At 49.4% G+C, this 17339-nt stretch overlaps 1 protein-coding gene across 6 annotated transcripts in view; it reads right to left on the reverse strand.

Moving 5' to 3' along the window:
• Positions 1-9367: 9367 nt before the first annotated feature.
• Smurf1 (SMAD specific E3 ubiquitin protein ligase 1) overlaps positions 9368-17339 on the reverse strand; it is an 88492-nt gene continuing 80520 nt past the window's right edge. For 4 of the 6 annotated variants that reach the window (XM_040751332.1, XM_040751329.1, XM_040751330.1 and 1 more), the window contains 5 exons: positions 16778-16915; positions 15694-15814; positions 14695-14896; positions 13375-13459; positions 9368-12266 (listed from right to left, as the gene is read on the reverse strand). In XM_040751332.1, the coding sequence (XP_040607266.1) occupies positions 12167-12266; positions 13375-13459; positions 14695-14896; positions 15694-15814; positions 16778-16915 (646 nt within the window). In that variant the 3' untranslated portion in view covers positions 9368-12166. The remainder of the gene's footprint in view (positions 12267-13374; positions 13460-14694; positions 14897-15693; positions 15815-16777; positions 16916-17339) is intronic. The other 2 variants (XM_040751327.1, XM_040751331.1) reach the window with 1 other exon arrangement.

Genomic DNA, 17339 nt, shown 5'->3' on the forward strand with positions numbered 1-17339 from the left:
TAGTGTGAATTTGTAACAGTATCTCCTGGTTAACTGATCTGATGTTATGTAATGTCCTTTGATTCTTGTTAGTCCTCCCCACTTCTTTACCATTTAATTAGAATCCTTTTATTTCAGTCTGAGCATCCCTGGATCTAACATGATTTTCTTCTAGACAGAACACAGTTGGATCCTGGTTATTGGTTTTGTTTCTAAAGCATTCTGTTAGTCTGTGTCTTTTGGCTGAGGAGTTTAACCCATTTACATTTAAAGTAATTACTAACAGAAAGGCTTATGCTTGTGGTTTATCATCTTCTGTTGTTTCTCACTGCCTCTTCATGTCTTGTCTCTTTCATTGCTGCCTTTCTGTGTGGGTCAGTGGTTTGTTTTTTGTTTCTGTTTTTGTTTGTGTTTTTTTGGTAGCAACACATTTTTTGGATCCCTCATTTATCGACATAAGTTTTATACTTTCTAAAATTACGTCTCTTTTACCTTCATTTTAAAAAAATTATGTGTATGGGTGTTTTGTTTGCATGTATGTTTGTGCACCACATGTATTCAGTACCCTTGGAGGACAAAAGGTGGTGTCAGATCCCCTGGAACTGGGGTTACAGATGGTTGTGAACCAGCATGTGGAGAATTGAATCTGGGTCCTCTGCAAGAGCAGCCAGTTCTGTTAAACACTGAGCCTTCTCTCCTGTCAGGATGTTGTCTCTTTTTTTTTTTTCTTTTGGTTTTTCAAGACAGGGTTTCTCTGTATTGTTTGGAGGCTGTCCTGGAACTAGCTCTGTAGACCAGGCTGGTCTCGAACTCACAGAGATCCGCCTGCCTCTGCCTCCCGAGTGCTGGGATTAAAGGCGTGCGCCACCAACGCCCAGTTTAGGATGTTGTCTCTTAATGCCCTAAAATTAGAACCATCTAACTTGAATCTGCCAGGTTTGATCCCATACGAGAACTTTGTGCTTTACAAATGTCTGCTCCATCTCAATTTGTAAATATCAAAAGTTACAGCTTTGAGGGGCTGGAGAGATGCTTAGGAGCACCTGCTGCTCTAGTGAAGGCCTGGAGTTCCACTCCTGGCACCCACATTAGCAGGCAGCTCACAACCACCCGTAACTCCAGCTCAAGAACCTCTCCATGCCCCACAGGCTGCCCCACAGACACATAAATAAAAATAAACCCCCCTTCTTCCTCCCCCCTTTTCTTTCTTGTTTTTTGAAACAGGGTTTCTCTGTGTAGCCCTGGCTGTCTTGGAATTCACTCTGTAAACCAGGCTGACCTTGAACTCAGAGATTCACCTGCTTCTGCCTCCCGAGTGCTGGGATCAAAGGTGTGTCCACTACTGCCTGGTAAACCTCTTCTTTTTAAAAATTACATCTTTGTGTGTTATTCACTCACATAATATAGACTTACTGTTTTTAATGCATTTATCTTTTTTTAAAGAGATTTATTTATTATGTGTACTGTGTTCTGCCTGCATATATCCCTGTACACCAGAAGAGGGTGCCAGATCTCATTACAGATGGTTGTGACCCACCATGTGGTTGCTGGGAATTGAACTCAGGTCCTCTGGAAAAGCAGCCGATGCTCTTATCCTCTGAGCCATCTCTCCAGCCCCCATGTTTATCTTTAAGTCATGTAGAAGAATGTGGCCCATTACAAAAGCATTCACATGACCCTGCAGGATTTTGAGGGTATCCTTGCCTTCACTGGAGAGGTGCAGTTTTACACAGCCTCCCACTGCCAGTGTCATGGCTCAGGCTGAAGGTCTGACTCCTTGTAAGGTAGAGCTGGACCTTGCAGCTCAGCTGCACTTAATCCCAGAGGGACCCTCAGCTTTTATTGTTTACTAGGCAGGGAGAGGCCTAGTAAAGCTGGTCAGTTTCAGGAACTTCCTGAAGCAACACTGAGCAGTCTACCTTCTTGCTTGAAGAGCTTCTGTGCTGGGTGGAATGCTTTGATCTTGGGGAGAACTTACACAACAATAACACACGTGTGCTTCCTCCTTTTTCATTGTATCTTTATGTATGTATTCATGCCTACTTGTCTGCATTTCAAGCATTCAGGGCATCCCCCTGGAGCTGGAGTTACAGGTGGTCATGAGCCACCACAGAGGGTGTTGGATGTCCTGCTCTGTCAATCTTTTTTTTAATTACCTTAAGAAAGGGTCTCCTACAACTTGGAACTAGGCTGGAAGCCAGCAAAACCCAATAATCCTTCTGTCACCAGCTCCCACCACACTGGGGTTATGGGTATGAGGGTGCTGGGGATTTGAACTCAGGTCCCCAAGGGTACATACCAAGTGCTCTTACTGAGCCAACTCCCAGCCCTATAACTGCTTTTAAATATTTTATTTTCCCTATCACCCCAGCCTCTCGAGGGGACCTAACTCCTTTTCTCCATCAGTGCTTTAGTCCCCTCACCCCCATTGTTCACCATCCTCCTCCGCAGTTGTCATCAAGCCATGCTTACTCGTTTTAAACAGCTGAGCTGTGCCTCACTGACACAGGTCAGATGTATATCTAGTTTCCTTTCGTTTTCTTATGCCCCAGCAGGGAACCAGGACTAGGCCACAACTCTCTGCAATCTACACCAGGCCAGGGAGGTCTGGGGACAATGGCATGTAAAAATGAGACAATTTCCTACTATTTTTTATTGTAGATTTATTTACGGGGAGGAATGTGCTTGCCAAGGCATGTGTGTATGGCCAGAGGACAACTTGTGGGAGTCAAGATTTTCTCTGCCAAGTGGGTCCCAAGAATCTTACTCTAGCCATGAGCCTTAGCAGCAAGCGCCTTTACCAGCTGAGCCGTGCCGTCAGCCCCTTTCTGCTACAGTGAGCTTAGGTTCTTAGTTGTGTTTGTTTGATTGCTCTACATCTTCAGCCAGTTTCCAGAGTGCCCAGGGGAGATGTTTTAGTCTGCTCCAGCTGGTCATCTGTGTTTTGTCTGGAACTGTTTGAGAATCTAAACTGTTGTAGTCTGCCATATTGCTGGTACCATTTTCTAGACACCCTCACACAGATGCACATGCAAGCAAAATACCAAAGCACATAAAATAAACCAATCTTAAAAATAAAAAGGCAGACTGAGTCCAGCCTTGGGCTTACAGAGCCCCGCTGTGAGGAACCTCAAAAGTTGAGCTGTAGGCGAAGACACCAGGGACCAGCGCCATGGCCTCCCATCCTGCTAGGCAGAAAAAGGGAAAATCACCTCATAAAATTCCCTCTTAAGTAAAGCCTATTTGTAAAGTGAGCCCCAAAGAATTATAACTGTTGCTCAGTTTCCATTTGAGCCTTTAGCTAACAACTTAGCTGCCAACATTAAACTAAATGAGGAAAATGATCAAAATCTCCAGGAGAAACAGGAAAAGGCTGTTTCCAGGCTGAGAGAAAGAACTGCTGCTCTTACCAGAAATCAGGGAGGATGGAAATGGTTTCCCATTTTTAAACTTGACAACTACAGTCCTTTCAATGGTATCAGTCAAACTCAGAGAGGACAAAAGCCTGGTAGTTGTCAAATATAAGAAATGAGTTAGGAGGCTGGCAAGAGGACTCAGTGGGAAAAGGTGCTGGCTGTCCAAGCCTGGAGACCTGAGTTTGATCCCAGAATCCCAGTGGAAGAGAGAACTAACTGCAAAACCTTGTCCTCTGGCCTCCCAGTGCATTCTGTGGTATGTGGTATGCCCTCTGCCCCCATCCACATGATAACAACAATAGTAGCAATAATAATAACAATAAATTTTAAAAGGAAATAATTAGTGGGCTAGAGAGATGGCTCAGAGGTTAAGAGTACCTGTTGCTCTTGCAGATGGCCTGGGTCTGGTTCCCAGCACCCACATAATGGCTCACAACTATTGTAACTCCATTTCCAGGAGAGCCAATGTCTTAGGATACCTGAGGGCACATCATACTTGCAGGCAAAATATTCATACCATAAAATAAATAGATGACATTTTAAAAGGGCAGTTATTAAGGCTACGTATGTAGTAGAAGGTTTTACTAGCACACATGAAACCCTGGATTCCATCTCTAGTCTCCTGCCCCCTCCACTACATATATGGTGGCATTTGCCTGTAATCCCAGTGATGAGGTGGAGGCGGGTACCTGATTAAACAGCAAGTTTGAGGCCATCCCCAGCTATATGAGAAACATACATACCCCCCTAAGAGAAATCATTGTTGTATATATGGATTGTTTTGCTTTTATATTTTTGAGGTGTATGTGTATAAATGAGTAAATGCCATGTGCATGCAGTACCAGCATGGGCCAGAAGGTGGCATTGGACCCCTGGAACTGGAACAAGCAGTTGGGAACCATTCAATGTGAGTGCCAGAAACTGAACCTAAGTCCTCTGTAAGAGCAACAAGTGCTCTTAAGCACTGAGCCATCTCTATCCAGCCCCTATATAGACTATTTTAGAGAGTAACCCATTCAGTGCTAACACTGCCTATCAAGAGAAAGCTTGGGAGGCTCACACTTCTGCTCAGACGTTCATCATTGGTTTAGCAGGGTCTGAACTTGAACCACGGGCACTGTCTGAACTATACAGCAGAAAGAAAAGATGGTCACAGCTTCTCTGGTACGGAGGGAACAGAGCTTCTCTGCGATTCTGGGCCTTACAAATCAGATGTATAGACAGAGCCCAGCTCCTGGGTATAGATGTTTCCATGACCAGTATATAGGGTGTTCTGGGCCAGCAAAGACCCTTAGAGGAGAAGGTCCTCTGGAGCAACAGCTCAGTTTGCAGAATATGGGACCGGGCCAGGGCTCAGGATGGCCCTGTGTTTTCACAGTGGCCAGAGCACTTCCTGCTCGAGGACATGTGTGTCGGAGGGCTCCCTGCAAGCCTCTGTAATATCAAGAATGTATGTTGGACATCCTTGGAGTTTTAGCTGCAGTCTGTGCATTTTGTCCTCAACTGTGTGTACATGTCTCTGGAAAGCAAGCGGGCCTTGCCAACAGCTGTAAAGCTGCTCATCAGGCTCTTTGTGCGCATAGCTGACCTTTGAACTCTCTTGGATGGACTGATGTTTTACAGGACACTTGCAGTTGACTGTTTAGCAGAGATTCTTTTCTTGTGTTTGTGTGCATGCATGCATGCATGCTTATGTATGTGCTCATGCATGCTTGTGTGTGTGTGTGTGTGCGCGTGCGTGCGCTCATGCATGCTTGTGTATGTGGGGCCAGAGCTCAAAGTCATGTGTCATCCTCAGTGGCTCAGCACACTTTTTGAGGCCCACTTGCTGAATCTGGAAGCTCACTGGTTTTCTAGACCTGAGAACCCCAGAGATCCTTCCCTCTTTCCAGGCACACAGCCCTGTGCCTGGCTTTTCACACAGGTTCTAGGGATCAAACTTGGATCCTCATATTGGTGCATCAAGCATAGTACCAACTGAACCTTGTCCTGTGTGTGTGTGTGTGTGTGTGTGTGTGTGTGTGTGTGTGTGTGTGTGTGTAGACATGTGTGTCATGTGTGTCTGTATAGTCAGGTAGTCTCAGGTGTTAATAGTCACCTTCCACCTTGTTCCAGTTTCCTGTTTGCTGTTGCAGATGCTATGTGAGCTGGCCCACACATTTCCCAGCATTCTCCTGTCTCCACCTTTCATCTTTCCACAGAAGCATCTTGATTACAGACATGCACTACATCCAACTATTATGTGGGATCCAGGGATTTGAACCCAGATCCTTACACTTGTGTGGCATTTCTGTAGGAACTTCATCTTATATCGTTGTTTTTTCAGATTGTGGTTAAATGATTTGGTTGCAGGTGTGTGTGCGCGTGTATGCGCGTGTGTGCGTGTGTGTGTGTGTGTGTGTACTTGTGCACATGCCTGTGTGCACACACCTGCTAATCTGCCTGTCTGGATGCTATGTGTGCACTAGTGACCACAGAGCCTAGAAGAGGCCATCAGACCCCCTGGAGATGGAGTTAGAGGTGATTGCGAGCCCCTGATTGGGTGCTGGGAACTGATCCTCTCAGACGTCTCTCCAGCCTGTTTGGGAATTTTTAAAAACTCATTTGAAGGGTACTGATGACTTTACCTTTCTTCAGATCCTTTGGTATCTATTTACTTCCTTTGCTGACACCAGGCAGGGGTGGGGGGTGGGGCCTACCTCTGTAGCCCAGGATGACCTGGCCTTCACTGTGCAGCCCTGGCTGTCCGCCAGCCTCTGATTCCAGGTGCAAGCCTCAAGTGCTGGAATCATAGATAAGAGTCACTGTGCTCACACTGGTTTTAGCCTACGTATTTAACCCAACCCTACCGTTCTCTTCAGAAGTCTCCAGACCCGAGGCTCCTCCATTTCCTCACATAGCTGCTGCCTCCTGGGCAAGTTCCCATGGCCAGCCATGTACTTCTCCAAAGACCCTCTGGGCCTTCCCTGGGCCTTGCACAGGGCTTCAGCCAATCCCAGTGTGGCTCAGCTCTCATTATAGCAGGCTGACCTCAGCATCACCACTGACTGCCGGGACCTGCTGCCGTCCCGCTGCTGCTTCCTTCTGGGAAAATGTTTGACCACACATCACCTCCCCTTTGGCTTTTGAAAGCAGCTGCTTCCCTGAGACAGAACCTGGGTCTGGAGTCTCTAGAATGTTTTCTGTAGCTATCATGCCTCCCACTGGGTTCTAAGTCAGGAGCTGAGCTCTAGGTGACCCCAGGTGTCTTAGTGCTCCCGTGACAGCTCAGTGAGCTTGCCCACAAGCCACTTTTCAGATGTATAGCCCAGGCTAGCTTTGTCTTTCTGTTTTGAGTCAGTGTGTCACAGTGTAACTCAGGTTGACCTCATAGTATGACTGCCTCTGCTTCCTGAGTGCTGAGGTTAAAGGTGTGCGCCACCATCTGGCTTATCTGTGTTTGTGGGCATGTGTGCAGAGGTCAGACAAGCTAGTTCTCTCCTTCCACTGTGTGGGCTCCTGGCTTGAACTTGGGTCCTCGGCACTTGCTCAGCTTTCCCCACTGAGCCTATCTCCCTGGTCAGAGTTGGAGCTCTACTAATGGCCTCCTGGCTGAGGAGCCCTATTTATGGTTTCTTGGCTTCTCACTTGTTTTGGGGGTACGGTGTGTGACGTGCGTACATGCGTGTTTCTCTGTGTAACAGCCCTGGCTGTCTTGGAACTCGCTTTATAGACCAGGTTGGCCTCGAACTCAGAGATCTGCCTCTACCTACTGAGCAATGGCATTAAAGATGTAAGCCACCACATCTCGTTGGTTTCTTTTAAAAGGCCAATACTTACTGAATATTTACTAGACACTGTAGTGAATGCTTCAGGGCCAGTTTAAGAAAACAATGTACTGTGGTGTGTGTGTATGTATGTGTGTGCACGTGTGTGTGTGTGTATGTATGTGTGTGCACGTGCATGTACCATGGGGCATGCCACAGGACAACCTCTTTCCTTTCACTGAGGATTCTGGGGATTGAACTCAGGTCACTAGGCTGTGCAGGGAAGCACTTTTACCCAGAGCTATATCACTGGCCCAACATTGTGGTTTCTTTTCTTTTGCTTTTTGCTTGGTTGGTTTTTGCTTTTTGAGATAGTATCATGTAACTCAGGCTAGCCTGAAACTCCATTGGGAGCTAAGGATGACTTTGAACTCCTGATCACCCTGCCTCCACTTCCCTTATGCTGGGATGACCTGTGTGCCACTGTTTTTGTACAAAGCTAATTGGTGTAATTTCCTCTCTCCGGAACAGACACTTAGCTGATGTCTCATGAGTAACATGAAATTTCAGAGGTCACCCTCTTCCACAGCCATCTGAGAGAACTGGACCTGGACACACCAGTGCTGTCACCTCCTGACATCCATGACCAGAGTGATGTTTAGCAAATAAGGACGTCTTCACCGCTGGGCAAAAGGACAGGCCATTGGAGGTAGCGGTGGCAGAATGGGGTCAGGTCACTTAGCCTGTCCCCTCCTGTAGCAGCAGAAGTGCCCATCAAGGCTGCAGGAAGTAGAATAGAGGGGTGGGGTGGGAAGGGCATTATGGGTCATTGTGGCTCCTCGGGCCACATCGTGGGTGCTCAGATGGGGCAAGGTCTAATCACCCTGCCAGCCAGCACCAAGTGGGATGGCAGAAAGGATGTGCCAGGGTGGACAGGCCTGAGGGAGGAGCTACGGGGCCCACAGCGGCTGGAGAGCTGGCTCCGCCTGGTGTGAAAGTGAACGCCCCATGTAACTATTTTGGGTGGGGGGCGTCAAACAGGCAGAGTAAGTATGAAGCTTCCCCAAGACACCTAGCCCTACCCTGGCCCCTGCACAAGGCCCGAGGCAACAAGAGAGCCTGGGCATGTGGTATGCAGCCAGGTTTGCCTACAGCTTGGGTGTGAGTGTCTCCCCTCTGCAGTCCACTGCAGACATTTGGTTTTTCAGGCACAGTGACCCAATCATCTCTAGCTGTGAACTGTAGGCCCAAGATCCCCCCCCCCCCAAATGAGGACACTGCCCTCAGCACTCCTGGTAGGTGGGGGAGAGCAGGTGTAGATATGGCAATGACACCAGCCTGCCACTCTGAGTGTGAGATGCTCTGGTTTTGTGTTCCCCCACAGTTCCTGTATTGAAGGTCCAACCTTATAAATATGGAGCAGGCGAGTCCCTAGCAAGTGACTGGGTCATGAGGGGGAATCTTCACAGAAGATCTCAGGGCCTGTGATTCCTGATGCTGTGTGACTTCAGCAAGGAGGCATTACTAATGAGGACCATATGGGCGATGTTGGCATAGGGCTTCCCAGTGATACAGAATCTGTTGGGGAACCCGAGACTGGACTTCTCAGATGCACAAGTCACAGTCTGTAATGTTTTCTTAAGGAGACGGAAGAACCCAGACCTTCTGAAAAGGAGTTCTAACCATAAAGCAGCTATGATCCACACAGCACTTCCAGGTAAACTGTCTCAGGATGCTGTAGAAGAGGTGCAGCATCACCTCCAAGATGAGTAAACGGTATTTTTGACTTGGGACAAGTTTACAGCGATGGACTGTCATAGTTTTCCCAGAAGCATCTGCAGTAGGAAGGGTCCTCAAAAAGTTAACCCAGAGCATGATGACCCAGAATTTCTGTAGATGGTAATAGAGTCCAACAGAGGTTTGTGCACGTGAATTCTGGGCAGTCTTACTCAAAATAACCAAAAGAGAGTATGTGCAAGGAATTGGCTAACCAGCTCGTGAGGTAGGCAGAGCCCCAGGGAAGGCACAAAGCTGCCACCTCAAGTCCACGGTGTCAAGGACAGAGTGAACAACTAATTGTACAGTCTGTTTAAGCACTGGTATTTCCATTGTTTTCCCCAAAAGCCTAGCTTTGCCCTCTTTTCCTTGGAGGCTGGACTTCATTGCTGGTGAAGCTAGGTTAAATACATCCAACTCGTTACCACATCAAAGTAACAAATGCCAAAAGAAAATGTAAAGTTGTGAGTTTATTGCATATGTAACAAAATGAACCTGACCTCCCGGGTCCAGCCTGCTCTACAGTCAATGTTTTTGTGTTTCCAGCTGGTTCCACAACTGCATTAAATAGAACTAGCATTTCTTTAAATACTTTCGATTCAGACATAAAACAGAACATTAGTGTACAACTGTCACAAGTAAATGGGCAATAAAAACTGGGAGAGCAACTGGGGTAGCAGCAGCACTTCAAACAGGACCTTACAAAATAAATTAGAATACATTATAAACACATTTGAAAAATCCACTGTTTCAAGAAGGCTGTCGTGTGGCCCCCACCTGGCTGCAGTAGGGTGGGGCATTTTCTCTGCAGAAGGTCAGTCCAGGGTCCACCTACCCTGACTTGACCATGTGGCCAAGTCAGGGTAGAGGTCAGCATCCCCGCATCCCATCTTGTGGCAGACTCTCCTAACAGAGAGCAGGAGATTGCGACCCGCTGCCACCCCATTGCTGCAGCCTGCGCTTCCTCTGAAGCGCTGCGAAGCAGAGTGGTGTTTGCTGCGTCCCTGAGTGTGGCTGCTGGCCGCTGGTGAGGGAGCCTGGGGAGCCGGACTCCTGAAGCATCTGGGTGATGTGGCCACGGTGGATCGTCCGGGGCCACCAGGAGGGGTGACAATTGAGATCTTACATGAAAGGGCTTCATCCAGACCCAAAGCAGGGCAACCAGGAGCTTAGCTGTGGGCCGGCCACGCAGTGTCCTTTGAGGTGTTTCAGAGGGGCCTAACCATGGTAGACAGACAAGGAGGTGCAGCGGTACCAACAGAGGCCAGCGCTGCACAGACAGATGCACCTGGGGGAGGCTGGGACACTCAGAATTGGCAATGGGGGACCCACAGGCAATGCAAGCAGACTCAGAAGCCTTAGAGGTGGTCTGTGTGCCTACCACAGTCAGCCCGAGGGCCCAACCTCTGGATCTTCCTCAGGACACCTGACATAGGACTCCTAAGACTTATCCCTTATCAATCCCAATGTAACAGCTCCAAAGCACGGGACCCTGGTTTCCTTCATCACTGCAGGCTAGCACAGTGTAACAGCAACAGGCAGGGTTTCTAGTTTCCAAAGTGTCACTCTACAGGCTCTGGCTGGTTCCCATGGACTGGCTGTGGCTTAGGGTACAGGCTTCCTCACTTAAATACTCCCAGTCATGATGGAGTCGGCTTTCAGAACGCCCCAGAAGTGTTAAGGTAGATGAAATAAGACAGCCCTACGGGGCAAGGCAGAAAACTGAGACTGATAAGGTCCCAGTTTGGCCTGGATGATGGGAACGGAGTAAGTTTTGTGCAGTGAGGTCTTCCTGTTCCCTCCCTTGAAGCCTAGAGTATGGCTGACTCACACTCTGTGGTACCAGTGGCCACCACGCTGGCAACCCTCTCCCCACACTTCAGAGCTCCTCTCGGAGCAAGCTGGACAGAAGCAGCAGGAGCAGCAGGGAAGCCACTTCCCCATCCCTAGCCGGAGGTAAGCCATGAAAAGAACTTAACAGCCAGTGGCCCACAGGACCTTCCTCATGTCCCACATACAACTTGAACTCCTGGCTGAACCCGAACCCCGGTACCAATGAAATGTCTTGCTAATGAATTACCCTGTTCTCGCCCCCACCGCAAACAAAAATGACAAAACCACATGGAAAATTGGCTGCTGCTCTGCTTCCACCAGAGTTCAGCTGCCTGAACTCAACCCCTCTGTCTAAAGAGTCACCGCTTCTCAACACTTGTGCAAACTGGAAATGGTGTTAGAGACATGGCGTTAGGCTGGCTTTGGCCTTGCTCGTCTGGAGACAAAGACAAGCACATTGAGTAGAACTGTTAGCATCACCATTGCCACTGGGGAAGAGGGCCATGTAGGGAGGTAAAGCCCCCACCCTGTTACCACAGGCCCCATCACACCCTGCTTTGTGCATAGCACCAACCCTGGGGAGCTGCATCAGGGGACCCCAGGTCAGCGGCCTCTCCTGCTGTCCCATCCAGTGGCTGTGGTGACAAAATTGTTCTGTTAGTTTAGCTCTTAGCAATCCCCATATAAAGGTCCATTAAAATTTCAAGACAGACAGGAGCCTCCAGTCCCTGGCACAGGAGTCAGCTGGACCCAGGGGATCTGAGCCTGGTTCGGGCCATTCTTTGATTAGCTCCATGACATGTGAGAATTTCAAACTGGGTAGAGAACACAGCAAATGGGACTTTAAAGATTTTTCTCCCCTGGGCCTCCAGTGAGGCTGCTCCAATTCCTTTACCTCTCAGAGGGAAATACATCCTGCCTTGAGCTTCCTGCCTGGGTGGAATCCAGCAAGCATACACTGCAGTTATTTCCTGCTTAGAAATAGAAATCCACCTGCTATCTGAACAGGCTGCTAGCAGGACATCTGGAATTTGAGCTTGGTAAGCTATCGGCAGCTGCTGATCTTGAGAGCCGGTACAGAGACCATGCAAACCCTCAGGGCCCAGCTTGGCCATGACCGTGGGTTGACGCTCCCACAGCCTTCCCACCATGCCAAGGAAGCAGAGGGCAAAACCTGGCTGTGTTTTAGTTGATGTGTGATGGAGGGGTGGGCAAACTATAATAAAGGAGGGATAAATGGATGGGAGCCATCTATGAAAGTCCTTGGCCTGCCCTCCCCAAAGGAGGAGGGAGACGAGCCTTTTCCCTCGGGTTTCTGGGATCTCAGGCCTCAGCCCGCCATGCGGGAGGCGTGCAGACGCCATATGCTTTGGGTCTGGTGGTTGTGACGGAGACGCTGCTGCCCCTGGCCCCTCCTCACTCCACAGCAAAGCCACAGGTCTCCTCCACAGCTGTGAGCAACTTCTCATAGAGCTTCTCATAGGACTCATAGGGCGGGATGTCAATCCGATTAAAGCTGGAAAAGGAAAAAGAAGCCAAGAGTCACTGCTGGGAATCACAGTCTTCCGCACAGTGGGCGGGATGTGGTGTCCCCTCTCTGGTTGGGAAGAACCCAACCATATCAAGTTGTGAACACACACGGCTCAGCTTTCAACGTAGTTTGTTTGGGAGTTTTCGTTTCTTCCAATCAACCCACGGAAAAACTCAAGATCTACAAAATCAAAATATAAACTTGCACACTTACTGCTCCTTGTTTTGCCTCTGGGTGTGATTTCTCTACACTGGGAAGACCCCCTGGCTGGCCTGTGATTTGCACTGGTGACCATCAGCTCTCCTACTACCTACTGAGGGTCAGCCAATCCCCTGCAAGAGCATGCTGGGGCTCAAAAGCAAAAGGATGCTAAATCCTAGAAAGATGAGGTAGGTAGCAATCTTCCCCCTTAACATTTCCAGGGAGAACTCACTTCAAGGATTTGTACAAAGAGACACGTCTATTGTCTCGGTATTAGACAAAGCAGCAGCCTGTGAATCATAGGCACAGAGCAATCAGGAATGGTGTTAGAAACTCAAAGACAGGAGCCACACACCATGCTGAGGCAGGCTTGGTGGCCTACAAGGTCCTGGGAATGGGTGAATGAGCCCATCTTGCAGATGTGAACAAAAGCTGAGATAGACATAAATCGTTCCCTCCAAACCTCCTCACTGGGTCACAGGCAGTAGCTGAACCTTCTGCCTATGTAGCATCCCAACAACCTTGGGAGCTAGTATGCTGAAGGAGAGATAATGACTCTGAGACTGTCTTTAAACTACCAAGTAACTAATCTACTGTGCAAAATATTTTCAATTAAGTTTTGGAGAAGGAAAATGTGGATCCACACATCAGATAGACAGTGTCTGTCCCTTTCTGATGGGTACATGCACACACACAACCAAGGGCCATCCATGAACAGGGTAGTAGTCACCATAGCTTTAACTGCTCTGCTCCATTACAAAATCCAGTTCACAAAGCAGTGGCACGGGCACCTGCTGACGCTAGTACCCTTCTCATGTGACCATAGGCTGTGATCTGAGGCTCTACTGGAGATAACATGAAGGACGCATGACCCCACGGTGGCCAAACTTACCAGGTATGAGCCTTGGGCAAGTTGTCTGTGTTGGCGTCTATCAGGTGGATGGTGAAGAGTCGAGGCCCTGCTGCGCCTGTAGAACCTTACAAGACAACATTCTAGTTAATGCACTTTAGACAAAGCCTGGGAGTGCCTGGCCCGGAGGCCCTGGGGCAGTGGGACTTGTTCCTGAACCCCAGGGACTTAGAGCCCCTACATATATCATGCCTGGGAGCCTCTTTTGGGGGTAGCTGAGGCAGTCTGATTTGTCTCCACACTTAAGTTGACAGAAAGCACCAGCCACTGGACTGTTCCCTACTCCAGTCTTCTGGGATGCCTATGGCTTCCCTAGCCCCCTGCTGCTGAGGTTACCAAGGCTGTTAGTCCATGTCTGCCTATAGGTGTGCTACATGCTCTTCTCTGCAGGGCAAAGGCTGGCAGTGCTGAGGCAGGCTCCTGAAAGGGCAGTGTGACCTCCTGGCCACTCAGCACCTGGCCTGTGTGCCTCCAGTGGAGTGCCCTGCTCTAAGGGACATTCCTTCCTTCCTCCTCTGGGACCAGTCACTCCAGGACTGAATGGGGGCCCTGTTCCATCCCTGGCTCACATCCAAGCCCCTGCCTGGTCTTGGGTAATATTAGTAAGACCCTTGTAACAGTAGGGTTTTTTTCTCAATGGGAACATTTGGTAAGCAGGCCTACTGTGGGGAAGCAGTTGGAGGTAAGGAGAGAAGGGTGTGGGGAGTCACAAAAATCTGAACCCTCACAAAAACTCATTACCAAACAGCTGTTTTTCCCTTGGTGGGCAGAGAATAAATCTCATGTCCTTAGTGTGTCCTACTTGGTTCATCATGGTGTGTGAGGTATAGCAAGCCGTGTCCCACCCACACCCTTGATGTTGGGAAGAGCAGCAAGCCCAGGCTTAGCAGATTATACTAGTCACAGTGCTGGGAGAAGGCAGAGCCTCCTGCAGAGCCTCCTGCAGCCCTGCATCACTACAGAAATAAGGTGACTCCCTCAGTCTCTCAAGGCCAGTGAGGACTTCACACTTGCAGTAATATTGGGACACTTAAGCTCCAGTGTCCTCCCTGACTTCCACCAGTCCCCATAGGTTGGTGTTAAGTGGCACCCACCTTGGGTTATGAATGCCAAAGGCTATCAGTAGCCCCTGATAGTATAGACCCAAAGGGGACTCAGGGCTAAGTATTTGTTATGAGAACACTGGGCCACCGTAATTCTCTAGTGGGACAGCCCCACACTTCAATTCTTATTTCTGCCACCTAGGACAGAACATGGCAGTTAAACACCTCAGGGAATGGCCCCGACTCCACCGTCAGTCACCTTGCAGAGCCTTGAAGCCTTGGAGAGGAACGCGTGTGGATCCGGTCACAAACTGTAGGAGTCTGGCCCTCCTCTCCTCATCGAAGGTCTCCACCGCCTGCCAGAACCACCTCACAATGTTGCTGTCAGCCACACAATGCTTCAGGCGTGTGTTCGACTTCCAGTCATTCAGGTCTATCTTATCCAGCCCACCTATTATCAGCTGGGGAAGGGCATCGGGCTGGGTGTTAACTCTAAAAGGCCTAAGATGCCCCCACTGACAGTGCAACTCCCAAGCCAAACAGCCGCCTCTAAGACGCCCCCACTGACAGTGCAACTCCCAAGCCAAACAGCCGCCTCTAAGACGCCCCCACTGACAGTGCAACTCCCAAGCCAAACAGCCGCCTCTAAGACGCCCCCACTGACAGTGCAACTCCCAAGCCAAACAGCTGCCTCTGGGTTTTCACGGGTGCAGCTACCAATGGGCTGATCCCCCAAAACGTCAGGGAAGAGTGACTAGAAATGGCTGATGAATTCAACAGGCCATGTGGGAAATGAGGGGACATGGAGGATGCTTGCTCTCCACTTGTTTAAAAGCTTGCTCTAAACTCATGGCCTCACACAGATTTCCACTCCAAAGCTCAGTCTCACGGTGGGCAAATGGCTATGAGAACAAGCTGGAAGGCTTAGGCCACTTGGCACCAGGCAGAGCTGGCAAGGGATGAATGAGTCACTACTGTCCAAGTCCCCAACAATGACATGTTCTTAGTTTATTAATAGTTTATTAATAGCCCAGAGAACTGGGCTGAGAGCGGCCTGGTCAGGCAAAGCAAAGGCCAGAGATCCTAAAAATCCAAGGGACAGGTACCTGGGGTTCAGTCATTAATTCTTGCCAAGGGGACAGATACCACCCAGTGTGACAAGTTCAGATGCTCTGTCTCCCAACATTAAGCTCACTGCACACACGCAGGGTTGCCAGTGGCCTCAATGTCTGAGGGCCCAAGGATACCTAGCACTTACCTCCAGTTCCTTCTGGTCAAAGGGCTTCAGTAAGTGTTGGGGAATGAGTTCATTAAACCCTTTCTGAAGCGCTAAGAACTGGGCTTCAATCCCTCTCATAAACCTCCAGTTTACATACAACCTGAAAGAAAAAGCCGTCCACTGTAAGTACGGGGAGACTCAGGAAAGCACTGTCTGCACAGTGGCTGGTGCAGCTGTGACAGCATCTAATGTGAGGTCAATGGAGAACCTGCCGGGTGGATGCCAGCCCACCCCACCTCCCTGGCAGTTCCCAGCTTGTTTGTCTGGCCTTAATCTTTAATTACTATTGTTATTTGAAGCATATGCAGGTTCTCCCTGCATATCTGCATCATGTATGTGCCTGGTGCCCATGGAGGCCGGAGAGGGTGTTGGACTCTCTCAGATTGGTTACAGACAGCTGTGAGCCACATACGGGTGCTGGTCCTCCGTCCAGAAGAGCAGCCCTGCTCTTCACCACCGAGTCATCACTCCAGCCCCTTACGTCATCTTTTTGAGACAAGGTTTCATGGAGCCTAGGCTGGCCTGGAACTCTTACTGACTTCTGAGTCCCCACTTGGATCTTCTGTCCTCCCCTCGTCTCTCCACCCCCTGGAGAAAGGGTCTTTGTACTCCAGGCTGGGACCGAACTCACTATGTAGCTGAGGATGGTCTGGAACTACTCCTGTGTCTGCCTCCCAAGTGCTGGAATTACAGGTTTGTACCACACACTATGCTACACCCGGCCTTTCTAACAAGTTACAAATGAACCAGTTCTGGCATTCTGGTTTTCTACTATAAAGGCAAGAAGGCTTAGTGAGGCCTGCCAGAGCTGCTGAGATTTCAAAGGGGTCTGCAAGGCATGTGTGACACAGTGACACAATTACCAATGCACAAAACTCTCCCTTGGGTTGGAATTGGGATGCCAGAATGGACTCCTTGGGACACACTGGCTGCCACTGCTGACCCTGGTTTGCCACCTCTACATCTGGAGCTGAGCTGTCACATGGAGTCTCCTGCTATGGGTGCCCCTGATAGCACCTTCCACTCACTCCGAGCCACCACTGAAGCCAGCCCTGCATATTACCGGACATATTCCTTCTTGTTTTCCTCAGTGACAGGCACATTTCTGCCGTTGGGTTTCAGTTCGTGCTGAAGGATCCGCCCAAAAGCATTGTGCTCCACACAGAAGGTATGGTCCAGCACTGGCGTGATGTCATTCTCTCTGCGGACACAGGCAGAGGCTGGTTAGGCCCATGCCACAGAGTTCTAGGGGCCTATGTTGGACACTGACAGACACAGCTCCCGTCCCGTCCCTGTCTTTATGATTCTCATTCATGGGGTGGAGGGAGTCACTCTCGTCCCATGACACCATGGGACATGAGGCTTGATTGCTCTGGGAGGAAGCCTGTGAAGAGCAGAGTCAAAGGGACTAAGGCAGAAAAGAAAATAAGGCTCATCTCTCCTCAGGGCAGCCTTTCAAAGGCATCTGTCCCACAAAAAACACACTTGAAATGTCAGACTTAACTTTTATCTGCCCTACCTCTTGACAATCAGAATGACAGATTCCCCACAGGAAGCCTCGCCCCCTAGCCTGTCTAAGCTGGGTCTTCCAAGCCACAATTCGTCCTGGTTTGCTCCAAAGCAAA

Source organism: Mesocricetus auratus, unplaced genomic scaffold (assembly GCF_017639785.1).
Source record: "Mesocricetus auratus isolate SY011 unplaced genomic scaffold, BCM_Maur_2.0 Super-Scaffold_100008, whole genome shotgun sequence".
In the NCBI taxonomy this organism is placed as follows: domain Eukaryota; kingdom Metazoa; phylum Chordata; class Mammalia; order Rodentia; family Cricetidae; genus Mesocricetus; species Mesocricetus auratus.